Genomic DNA, 13,376 nt, shown 5'->3' with positions numbered 1-13,376 from the left:
TCTGGATCCATCATTTGTTGCAGCAGCAGCACGGATTTTATCCACATTCATCTATTATAATGGTTCTGAGAGGTCGCAGCGCTGACCTGTGGATCTGCAGCAGCTGATAACTACACGCTTTTACTGTGTACCACCACGTGAGCAGTTCTCTCATAATTGATTGGAAACAATCCTGGGTATAAGACCCTGTTTGCGCTTTTTTTGTCTCCTACCTTTCTATACTACATCCAAGGGAGAAATGCCACCACACCATGACCAGACCATCTAGTGACCTAATACTACCACATAAAAGGGAGAAATACAGCCACACCATGACCAGATCACATTTTACCACTATATAGTGACTAAATGCTACAAAACTGATCATTAATTTAAAAAAAACACAGTACTAAATGCCATTATACACAGGAGCTTTGTATTTATTGTTAGTGTTCAGGTAATACAGTGATCCCCAGTGACATTATACACAGTAGCTCTGTACATAGTGTACAGGTAATACAGTGATCACCAGTGACATTATACACAGGAGCTTATTATATATTGTGTCAGTGTACAGGCAATACAGTGATCACCAGTGACATTATACACAGGAGCTCTGTATATAGTGTACAGGTAATACAGTGATCACCAGTGACATTATACACAGGTGCTCTGTATATAGTGACAGTGTACAGGTGATACAGTGATCACCAGTGACATTATACACAGGAGCTCTGTATTTAGTGTGAGTGTACAGGTAATACAGCAATCACCAATGACATTATACACAGGAGCTCTGTATATTGTATACAGTGTATACTTCAGTGTACATGTAACACACACTGACTTACCATTGACATATTTCTTTCATCTTTGCTTTTCTTTTTCATGCAGCACAGACCACCATCACTTCTTCCTGCCAGGACTCATCTCTGCATAAAGTAACACACAGTTACTGTGATGCAGTGAGCCCTGTTACAGCTAGGGGGCACTGCATGTTCTGAGAATACGCACGGAGGTGTATGGAGGCCATGGGAATGCATGGCGGGTGTAGGCATAACTATGATGGCGAGACAACGTCCGGCATTATTGTAAATGGCCGCTATGTGTTACAGAGGAGATTATGCTGTAAGCCGATAAGTTTGCTTTGGGACCTGTAGTCCCATAAGTATTGGTGTCGCTTTAAAGGGAGGCTTACAGGGTTAGTCGGAGAGCTGGGCGGGTCTGACTAACCACACACACCTTCCACCTTTGGGAGTGGTTAGAAGTATATAATGTGACCATGGTGTGGTCACATGGTCTCCCTCTGCTTGGAAGGTCCTGTGTGTGAACTGGACTCCTGGGAAGCACATGGTGGAGACATGTGACTGCAGAGACTATGACAGCTATCTGGGTTGTGGGAAGTTACCGTCCTTCAGTGGGTCTCGAGCTGGCTGATGTGTGCCTGCCAGGCAAGTCGGTGATCCCCGTAAGGCAGCTTCTCCGGAGGTCAGGACGTGATGCCAACAGGTGAAAACCTGCAACGCCATCAAGAAGGTAATCCAGACTGTGTGTGTGTGCGGCTCCAGAGCAAGCCTGAATATTGGACTCTACCGAGTATGGTTACAGTCCTGATGGAACAGTGCCATGTTATGAACACTCTTCTTTGTTTTGCCAGATCTGAAGGCTGTTAGTTTGTGTTTGTGCTGCTGGGGTTAAGGAGCATTAAACCCAATTGAACTTTTAAAGGAAATATGGTGTTGCTGTGTATATTATATTGCTGCCAAGAGTGTATTCCCCAACCCATTAGTGATCACTGCATCACATTACCTAGAGCAACGCTTCTAGATCACATTGCCCACTTTTTCCCTTTCTTCTACATTACACAGCTGAATACAGACGTGCACCCACCATTAGTACTGTATATAAGTAGTTATTATGCAATCCACCTTTCCAATATAAATTGTAATCCACCACTGTGCCCCCACCAACTATAAATAGCCATTTTCTCACCTAATAAATATATAAACTAATTAACCCCTGCATTCTTTCCCCCAATTCAGTACCAGTCACTGCATCCTCAACGCCCCCCACTGTGTACCTCATGCTCCCCCGATTCATTATATTTACATGCCCCTTCCTCCACAATTCATTGTCATGTCTTCTCTCTCTCCCATCCCCACCCTCTATTCATTATAAACTGCTCTCCCCCTACATTCAATACATCATTTACTCCCACCACCCTCAAAATTCATCATTATTTGCTCTCTCCCCAAGTCATCATTTGCTTTCCCCACCCCACACTTTCAATTCAATTGCTGTCCCTCACCATCAATTCATCATTTGCAGTCCCTCTTCCCATTTCATAATTTGCAGTCTCCCCTCCATCATGTGAAGTCCCCTTCCCCCCCACTGCATCATGTGCAGTCCCCCTCCATTCATCATGTGCAGTCACCTTCTGTTCATCATGTGCAGTCCCCATCCCTTCCCTCACTTCATCATTTGCAATCCCCCCTCCATCATACATAGTCCCTCCTCCCCCACTTCGACATGTGCAGTCCCCCTCCGTTCATTATGCACAGTCTCCCCATCCCCTCCCTCACTTCATCATGTGCAGTCCCCCTCCATTCATCATGTGCAGTCCCCCCCTCTGTTCATCATGTGTAGTCCCCCACCCCATCCCATCCATTTCTCCATAGAGCATGGTATGCAAGGATGCATTATTCTGCTCCTGTTTATGGATCAGACTGGTGCATGTAAGTGGCAGGCCAATCCTGCACTCATCAGCCTTGCACACGGACATGATTGTACAGAGTTTTAGTATGACTGTCTGAACCTGGCCTTAAACTGTGCTATTCAGTAACATACTGGTGAAAAAAATAATTTCACTGTAGTGAGTTTTTATCATTAATCATAGTGCCTGTCAGGTGGTTTATGGCTGTAGAAGGATGGCAGAATTAAATGCTGAAATATTTGCTCTAGCTTAAATATTCAGCAAGGTTTGTTAAAAGCAAACTGTTAAAGATTTGTCATCAGCATATTTCTCATACCCTAATGCAACATCTGACAAATGACATCTGGGGTGTTACACAACTGTGCTACTGCAGGAAATTCAATCTGATCAATTGCAACAGTTCACAGGAATCTTACTCACTAGATGCTTCTGCAGATAGACTCGTTTCGCAGCCAAAGACACAAGACTACAACTTTAAGACCACAATGGTAAGTCAACATTTTCACACAGAAATTTATTATGCCACTTTTTTTTGCTGGTGACTCTTTACAGGTTGCAATGGTGATATCACAAGAACAGTAAATGTGACCACTGCACCCAATCACTAGGCTCAGCGGCTTTGTCAAATTGGAACATGAGCCGTTAAGCCCAGTGATTGGTTGGCTGCAGCAGTCATGTGCACTGAAGCCGTGAAGTCATGGCTGCAACCTGTGTCAAATCATTGGGAGCGGCAGCAGAAAATTAGCCTGGGAGTAAGTTGGGTAGGTAAGTAAATGAGAATGAAAATATTATACATTGTAATAGATATATTCTTTTTAGAGCAACATGTTACTCTAGATGTGGCTATGGTTTTGCATTTAAATATTCTATTTGTTAAAGCATTTAGGAGCAAAAACCATTTAGAAAGCAGAATCTGACCACACTTGTCATCATTACCTGAAGATCAGACTAGATATTTTAAGTCTTTTTGTGAAGGTGACAGAGTCCTAAAGACTACCTTTCAAAAATATGCAGCAAGGTGCAGTGATAATTCTGTACAGATATATTTCTATCTGATTTATTGGACTTAATAGCCCACATTAACCGGGGGGGGGGGGGGGGGGGGTCAAATCATATACAACATATCTCACCTCCAAAAAAAAGAATGACCCTATCTGTTATTGTTTGCGCCAAATTGTCCAAGATGCTCCCAATCTATACAATATCTATACAATAGCATGTGCTTACCATTGTGAAAATGTACTGCATCTCTGACTGCCTGGACCAACTTTGGGCTGCTGTCTATTACACAGTCAGCATTTTTTAGAGCAAGAAATGTAAAAGCCACGGAGCATGGCCAGCAAGCAATGTGAGCGGTTGCATGCCAAACAAGCTCCATGGAACGATCTTGATTTGATCCTTAAAAAGCCCTTATTTTTGCCTGGTGGATTGATTAAACAAATGGGTATACTTAGAAATCAAATTAGAGAAAAGTGGCGCTATTAGACTTAAAACACCCATCAGCTGCAAAATAAAAACAATACCACAAAATTGCCAACCAAAAGCAATCAGTACATATTTTAGTATATTTGCACTAGGGTTATACTTACCCAATCTTCTCCTGACTCCGTCATTGTATCTGTCAGCTACAGGGAACCACGTATGAAGAGGGGAAAGATACTTAAAGGCCAGGAACGTGTAGCACAAGATGCAAATTATTTATGTAAGCATCATACAATTGATTTTTTTAAGATTCTGTCTCTCAAAGTTAAAGTGTATCTATCATAAAAATTACAGACATCTCCATTCTTTGTATGTGGGAATTCTTGCAAAATTGTCAGTGTATCAAATACTTATTTTCTCCACTGTACATGTTCCTGGACTACTCTGCTGAGGTGCAGAAAAAAGGGGGAAGTTTTTTTTATGGCAGAGCTGACACTTCTTGACCATAGGGGCTCCTCATGTCATTAGTGGAAGTTTAACCCCTTCTGGTTTAACATCTTTCCATGTGTTTGTTGAATCTCCAAACTATTGCAGGACTTGTTTGTGGTTAACAGAGGGTCGCCTTCCTATTTACAGTCTGGAAGGCTATGAAGGCCTTCTTGAGAGGTTTAATAATTAAGGAATTAAATTGGGTCAAGACATCCTCTAATGCATTTGAGAGGATTCTATTGGAGGAAGTACAGCAGGCAGAGGTCCAAAACTGTGGTGGTGATCCATCTCTCCACAGAGATACAGGACTTCTCTTACAAGGAATATCAGGAAAAAATTACATTGCATGCAAAAAATGTCCTTTTTCTTGATAACTGGCCAGTACACTGGCAACAGCCATGGGTATTATTAACGAATATGGCTTGTTGTCTAGTCTTTCTTTTAACTGGAGTAAATTGGCACTTATCTCAGTGAGAAAGAAACACCCCCAAGGAGTTGATAGTGGCAGGACAACTTAGAAGGGACCATCAATTTAAATATTTGGGCATAATAGTGAGTGAAGATATTTCAGACTGTGAATCCCTTACCATTGACCCCTTCCCAGCTAAATTTCACACTAAAACAACGGCTTGGTGTAAACTAACTCTATCGGTGTTGGGGAGTGCCAATTTAATTAAGTTCATCTTTATGTCACAGATGATTTATTTCCTACATAACTCACAAGTTTGGCTTAACCTACTGATTTTTTAAATAAAATAAATAGCATTTTTAGGGACCTAATTTGGAGAAGGGCCACTCCAAGAATATGACTTGAGACCCTTCAGACGCCCAAAGAGGATGGGGGCCTAGCCACCCCTGATCCTCGGATGTATTTCCTTTTTCTCTCAATTGCAGCATCTAAGGGGCTGGGGTAACGAATTACTCCCTTTCTCTTCAGCTAGAATGATATGACTAGCTTTGGGGTTAAGAAACTTACCGTATTTTTTGGATTATAAATTTGGGGAGAAAATGGGGGTGCATGTTATGATGCGGATATACCTTATCGGCGTGCCACGAGTGTCCCGGTGGCGGTGCTGTGCTGTGTCCCAGTGGCAGTGCTGATCTATGTCCCAGTGGCAGTGCTGTGCTGCTGTGCTGTGTCCCCGGTGCTTTCATTTTGTGAAAGGCCAGAGCCCCCCGCAAGTTCTTCCTTGGTTTAATGTGCAGAGGTGGACTCCGGGAAAATGGCCACTGGGACGCGGCACATGCGCAGATCGAGATCTCGGCGCCATTTTCTCAGAGTCCACCGCCACACAGTAAACCATGGAAGAACTTGCAGGAGGTCTGGCCTTTCACAAAATGTCAGCATAGTCCCCTGCAGCATCGGGGACACAGCGCTGCACCAGGGACACAGCGCAGCACAGCACCGCCACCGTGGACACAGAGCAGCACTGCCACTGGAGATACAGCACAGCACCATCACGGGACACAGCGCAGCACTGGGGACACAGCGCAGCATCGCCACCGGGACACCCGCAGCGGCGTGCCACACTTTGGAACACCACTCATCCCAGCCTGTGGCATGGCTCCACTCTTGACTCCTCCACCAGCGACCTTGGGACCCCCGTCTCACTGCAGCCACCACCCCCCGGTAAGCAATAAGACGCATGGATTATAAGAAGCACCACCATTTTATTAAAAAATGTTTTTTTCCTATTTTTCTCATGAAAGTTTGGGGAGCGTCTTATAATCCGAAAAAAATATAGTTGAAACATTGAAGAAGGGTAACTTCCTTAATTACGATTCCTCATGTGTGACCATTGCTGGGATACATAAAATTTGGTCCAAGGATAAAATGATATCGGGAATAGTGGGGTACTCCTGCTATGCACCTATCTGGAACAATTGTAATCACCCAGAATACAATAAAATAGAAAGCTTTAGATGCTGGCAAAACAAAGGACTCTGATCTCACCATTAATTCAGAATGGACAGTTTAAAGCTTTCAAGAAATTTCAAGATGAGGTGCGTATTTCGAGTAAAGGATTCCACAAGTACCTACAACTGAAATACGCTTTTTCATTCCAGAATAGAAAAATCACATTCATATATATGTATGAGCTGAATTTTTAGACAATGTAGTAAAAAAAGGTTTGACGCGAGATATAATTTTGCTTCACTACAAATGCCTGATACAGCAGGTCCTCAAAGAAAGAGAATGTACCCTTAAAGAGATTTTCACCAGCAAAAACGTTATTAACCTGCAGATATGGTCTCAATCTGCAGGTTAAAAGCATTACTGACCTGCCCAGTGCCTGCACGCAGCCGAACGCTACAGGGAGAGAACAATTTGCAGCCCAATGCAGGTATAAAGTTTAGCTCCGGTCACTGGTGTCAGTTGATGGGCTCTCATCATCCGACGCCTGTTGCCACTAAAACCAGCGAAAGCAGGAGCAGCTGATGGGTGTATTCATTAGCCGACTCCTGCACTGAAAATAAATAAGGCAAAACTCAGAGCTGGGGGCTGCAACCCTCAGATGTCAGCTTCAGCAACGCTAGTTATCAAGAATTGAGGGGTCCCCACACTGACGCTGCTATCGGGGATCTCATCGAGGTCACAGCATTTCAACCCGGCTGGGAACACAGCCTCAGTGACCGGAGGTAACCTCGTTGACGTCACCACAGGTCACTGACACTGCACTTGCAACAGTTCAGTCACCAGTGGTTCTCAGCCTGGACGGTCGCATCTTGGCACAATCCAGGTTGAAAACCGTTTATCCCCCAGACATGGATTATGGCATGGGACAGAACGACTGACAGGCATGGTATATTATTGTTTTTTAAATTTTATTTTTATTTCAGGAGAATGAGGGCTTTGGTGGAATTAGGCTTTAGGTGAGTAGGTGTGTTTATTCTACGCATGGTTTATTCTACGCATTTCAGGGTTCACGCAACCCCTTCATCAGGACATACCACAAATACCTTGCAGATGCCTCTTTTCTGGGTGGCTGCGGGCTGCTATTTTTAGGCTGGGGGGAACTAATATGCATGGCCCCTTACCAGCGAATACAGCACCCAACTGTCTTCATTAGCAAGGCTGGTTGTCAAAAATGGGGGGGACCCCATGTCATTTTTTAAAATTATTTATTTAAATAATTAAAAAATACAGCGTGGGGACCCCTCTATTCTTGATAACCAGCCTTGCTGAAGATGACAGCTGAGGGTTGCAGGCTCAAGTTGTGAGTGTTGCCTGGCTGGTTATCAATAATACAGGGGAACCCATGCGCTTTTTTTTAAAGTATTTAAATTATTAAATACTCCCATCCGCCGCTCCTGCTCTCGCTGTTGTTATCGGCATCAGGTGTTGGATGATGAGAGCTGTAGTCCCATCAGCTGACACCAGTGACCAGAGGTAAACTTTATACCTACGATCACAGATGAGATCTCACACTGTCTTTTGACAGCGTGCAAACTGCGGCTCTCTGACCGGCAGGGATGATATCACTGCCGATCAGAAGCAGTGCTTGCTGCGCTGTCATGCACATGACAGCGCGACAAACACCCGCTGTTTGGGCAGCCGAACTCTGTTCGCCCATCTCTGTTTACTATCTTATCCCAATCATTATTTTCATATTTTCACATGTTTGCTACAAAGCCTCACCCAAAAAAATCTTGCTGTGAGAAATTTACGGCTCAAATTTACAGAGAAATTGTGGTAGATAGAAAAGTAAGATAAAAAAAAAAGTCAACCACATAAAAGTACTATTGCCAGCAAAGAAACCAAGGAATGTGTAACAGTAACATTAATTTTATACATTTTTGCTGTAGTTTTCATTTTAATTTTTCTTCTATCTATGAAAAAGAGTGATTATCTTTTGTTGATCTTTGTAATTACTGAAATTCACAATTGGTTTGAGAAATAGGGTGTGGAGTTAAACAAAACCTAGATAACACAGTTTCCTGAATGTATTTTCCACATTGCCATTGGCAATCTGTGTGCTACATGTACATTTAAAGTTCTTTTCACATAAGTACTTAAACCTCATTTTGACAGATAGGAAGGGACACTCTTCCAATGTATACCTCCGCAGGAAGTTTACAACATATAGTATTCCATTGAACAGACAAACAATGGGATATGCCAACAACAACACAAATGATTTATTGCTCCTTATATTTTTTACTATATATTTTTGTATGCAATAGAATTGTATAGTCTACTACACTATTCCATACCACAAAAGAAACATACACTTAGGAAGAAAAAAAAGGATCATCCCCGCGCTGCCGCAAGAAGAATTCAAAAAATTGTAGAGGTTTCAACATGGTTTATTCTACGCATTTCAGGGTTCACGCAACCCCTTCATCAGGACATACCACAAATATTGTACCATAAAGACCAAATTATTTACCACAAAAGAAAAAATTATTCTAACACATTCTGGCAGATAGGGCACACAAGATACTCTTGGCCATTGTCAAGTGAATGTAGCCATATGGATACGATACGATACACTTTATTGATCCCGAGGGAAATTTTGGTATTACAGCAGCGTTACAAACAGCACTCCAAACATTGCAACATTACAAACAGCATTACATAAAGTGATTCATAGACACAAATCAGTACTTAAATCTTAAATCTCTGATGATTGCTATTAGTGCACCAGCCATAGGCCATTGTCATCTTTCACCCTTAGGAAATTGTTATATATCCCCATAGCAATGGGCACAAACGATTTCCTGAATTTCTCCTTCTTGCACATAAATAGGATTAGACGGCTGCTGAATGTGCTCTTCTGCTTCAAGAACAGCTCATATAGTGGGTGTGTATTATTGTTCATTATAGCCCGACACTTCTTCCGAATACTATCTTCCACGACCTCCTGTAACGAGTCAAGATGGAGGCCAATAGTCACGATTGGCTTCTTGATAAGTTTGTTGAGCTTATTAGCGTCAGCTATTTTCACACTACTGCCCCAGCAAATGATAGCAAAAAAGATTGCGCTTGCCACAACACACTGGTAAAAGATTTTGAGCATTTTACTGCACACTTTGAAAGACCTGAGCTTCCGTAGAAAGTACAGTCTGCTCATTCCCTTCTTGTAAGCCTTCTCCGTATGACACCTCCAATCGAGTTTGCTGTCAAGTTGGACCCCCAAATATTTGTAGCTCTCAACCAACCATCTCCACCTCCTGGCCAGCAATATTGATCGGTAAGTAATCCTCCTTTTTCCTTCTATAATTCACCACCATCTCCTTGGTTTTCTTCACTTTTAGTTCTAGACAGTTAGTCTAGCACCAATCCACAAAGTCAGAAACCACCCTATATTCCTCCTCCCCTGGTCCCCAAAAATGCTACAATCCTACAATCACTGAGTCGTCTGATAATTTTTGTAGGTGACAGAGATCTGATTTATACTGAAAGTTAGCTGTATACAATGTGAAGAGGAAGGGCTACAGCACTGTACCCCGAGTGGCTCCAACACTGCTCCGTACACTGCCAGATACCACCTCCCCCATCCTTACAAACTGCGGTCTGTCCGTCAGGAAGTCACTTTTCCAGTTCACCATCCCCTCATCTACCTGTAACACCCCAGGTAACTGGTTGTTACAGTGGTGTTGCCTTCCTTTCGGGGAGGGTGATGTCACGCTTGGAGGTAAGGGAGATTCTTTCTATCAGGTAAGGCACTCACATTCAACACATCTGAATCTAGGCCAGGAGGGGGAGCTCAGCACTCAGATTCAGGGTAGCTTCCTTAGACTTTATGTATCCTGGTCTGGAGGAGGAGTCTGTCAGTTGGTGCCCTTCACCTGTGAAGCCCTGGGGACCACGCTTTACCTATGGGAAGTGTCACCATCTTGCTGCATAACATCACCCCACTGGACCCCTTTCAGCAGCGTCGGTCCCTACTGACCGAATACAACAGGTGGCATCACGAATATAAACTTTATTGAATATCCCTTTTACATGGGCGCCCAGGGCCACAGACCGGGTCGCCACCGTGACACGTCCTCTTAAGTAATGAACCCGGTACCGAGTGCCCCAAGGTCCTGGCGGGTGACTCATACCTCCATATCAGTCAACTTATTTCGCAGTAAGGGCGTCTGTAAGGTATTGAAATCACTTGAGAAGTCAAAGAACATGGCGCACACTGCAGTTCCCTCATTGTACAAGAATGAATGTACTGTATGTAGCAGAGGCACTACCGCATCATTCAAAGCAGACAGTTTATCCCCCAAAGTCAATGCTGCCGATTGTTCCCCTGCTCCATCCCCTCTTCCTGATGACGCTGCGCGTGTGTTGGTGAATCTGCTGAAAAACTCACTCATTTCATTAGCCATGGGCAGATCCACTTCCCCACATTCCGGCCTTGTCTGAAACCCAGTTAACTGCTTCATACCCGACCACACCTCCATGGAATTGTTGTATGACACTGACAATTTATTTTCTCGTTTGATACTCACTGGCATTCTTAATTTTCCCTTTTAAGTCTCTTTGTATCAATTTCAGTTTCTTTGTATCCTTCATTTTGAATGCCAGTGTTTCACTTGGATACGCTTGGAATATCTGTATGGGACAAATGAGCACAGATAGGGCAGTAAGGAGCAAGATGGGGGTGATGGTGATGCTTATCTGTAAGTGTTGTGTAGAGACTAGTGATGAGCGAGCATGCTTGGAAGTGCTTGGTGCTTGCCCAAGCATCTCGCTGCTCACGATGCTCGGCAAGCGGCGAGCATTTCCGGGGTTGCTCGGTTGGAGCTCGGGTCACCACCCTGCATGTTTGGCTCTCTTTAGAGAGCCAATGAACATACAGGGATTGTCTGCCACACACTGTAATGCCGCAGCCATGTTGTTTGTGGCATTACAGTGATTGGCTGTCCGCACAGCGTCATCAGGTCTATATCAGACCTGGTGCCACCCTGCTCGACACAGTCAGCTTCGGACTTAAGGTACCGTCACATTAAGCGACGCTGCAGCGATATAGACAACGATGCCGATCGCTGCAGCGTCGCTGTTTAGTCGTTGTGTGGTCGCTGGAGAGCTGTCACACAGACAGCTCTCCAGCGACCAACGATGCCGAAGTCCCTGGGTAACCAGAGTAAACATCGGGTTACTAAGCGCAGGGCCGCGCTTAGTAACCCGATGTTTACCCTGGTTACCATTGTAAATGTAAAAAAAAAAAACACTACATACCGTATATACTCGAGTATAAGCCGAGATTTTCAGCCCAAATTTTTGGGCTGAAAGTGCCCCTCTCGGCTTATACTCGAGTCAAGGTGGGTGGCAGGGTCGGCGGGTGAGGGGGAGAGGGCGCTGAGGTATACTTACCTAGTCCCAGCGATCCTCGCGCTGTCCCTGCCGTCCCACGGGCTTCTGTGCTGCAGCTTCTTCCCCTCTTCAGCGGTCACGTAGGACCGCTCATAGGGGTGGAGCCACCTATTCATTTCTCTAATCAGCGGTAACGGTGACCGCTGATGGAGAAAGAAGCTGCAGCCCAGAAGACCGTGGGACGTGCAGAGGGAGCCGGACGTCGGGACCAGGTAAGTATGTCATATTTACCTGTCCCCGTTCCAGCCGCCGGGCGCCGCTCCGTCTTCCCGGCGTCGTTCCGCTCCACTCTGACTGTTCAGGTCAGAGGGCACGATGACGCATATAGTGTGCGCGGCGCCCTCTGCCTGCCTGATCAGTCAGTGCAGAGACGCCGGGACCGGACGCCGGAACGAGACGCCGGGAGCTGCAACCAAGAGAGGTGAGTATGGCTTTTTTTTTTTTATTGCAGCAGTGGCACAGATTTATGTGGAGCATCTATGGGGGCAGTATGAACGGTGCAGAGCACTATATGGGGCAGTATGAACAGTGAAGAGCATATATGGGGCACAGATATGGGGGCAGTATGAACGGTGCAGAGCATCTATGGGAGCAGTATGAACGGTGCAAAGCATCTATGGGGGCAGTATGAACGGTGCAGAGCATCTATGGGGACAGTATGGACGGTGCAGAGCATCTATGGGGGCAGTATGAACGGTGCAGAGCATCTATGGGGGCAGTATGAACGGTGCAGAGCATCTATGGGGGCAGTGTGAACGGTGCAGAGCATCTATGGGGGCAGTATGAACAGTGCAGAGCATCTATGGGGGCAGTATGAACGGTGCAGAGCATCTATGGGGGCAGTATGAACGGTGCAGAGCATCTATGGGGGCAGTATGAACGGTGCAGAGCATATATGGGGGCAGTATGAACGGTGCAGAGCATATATGGGGCAGTATGAACGGTGCAGAGCACTATATGGGGCACAGATATGGGGGCAGTATGAACGGTGCAGAGCACTATATGGGGCACAGATATGGGGGCAGTATGAACGGTGCAGAGCACTATATGGGGCAGTATGAACGGTGCAGAGCATACAGGGCACAGATATGGGGCAATATGAACGGTGCAGAGCACTATATGGCAGAGCTATGGGGAAATATGAACGGTGCAGAGCACTATATGGCACAGCTATGGGGAAATAATGAACGGTGCAGAGCACTATATGGCACAGCTATGGGGAAATAATGATCTATTTTTATTTTTGAAATTCACCGGTAAATGCTGCATTTCCACCCTAGGCTTATACTCGAGTCAATAGGTTTTCCCAGTTTTTTGTGGCAAAATTAGGGGGGTCGGCTTATACTCGGGTCGGCTTATACTCGAGTATATACGGTACTTACTTTCCGGTGTCTGTCGCGTCCCCCGGCGTCAGCTTCCCTGCACTGTGTAAGCGCTGGCCGTAAAGCAGAGCGGTGACGT

At 44.9% G+C, this 13,376-nt stretch overlaps 1 protein-coding gene across 2 annotated transcripts in view; it reads left to right on the top strand.

The window, feature by feature from the left end:
• Positions 1-3,136: 3,136 nt before the first annotated feature.
• LOC138647880 (L-selectin-like) overlaps positions 3,137-13,376 on the top strand; it is a 463,506-nt gene continuing 453,266 nt past the window's right edge. Inside the window, exon 1 of one of the 2 annotated variants that reach the window (XM_069737217.1) lies at positions 3,137-3,180. In XM_069737217.1, coding sequence (XP_069593318.1) covers positions 3,178-3,180 — 3 coding nt within the window. In that variant the 5' untranslated portion in view covers positions 3,137-3,177. Of the gene's footprint in view, positions 3,181-4,333; positions 4,395-13,376 lie in introns of those variants that run through there. The other variant, XM_069737216.1, reaches the window with a different exon arrangement.

The sequence above is a fragment of the Ranitomeya imitator genome, chromosome 8 (assembly GCF_032444005.1).
Source record: "Ranitomeya imitator isolate aRanImi1 chromosome 8, aRanImi1.pri, whole genome shotgun sequence".
Taxonomy (NCBI): domain Eukaryota; kingdom Metazoa; phylum Chordata; class Amphibia; order Anura; family Dendrobatidae; genus Ranitomeya; species Ranitomeya imitator.
The sequence above is the reverse complement of the archived record's forward strand: the minus strand, read 5'-3'. Positions and strand labels throughout refer to the sequence as shown.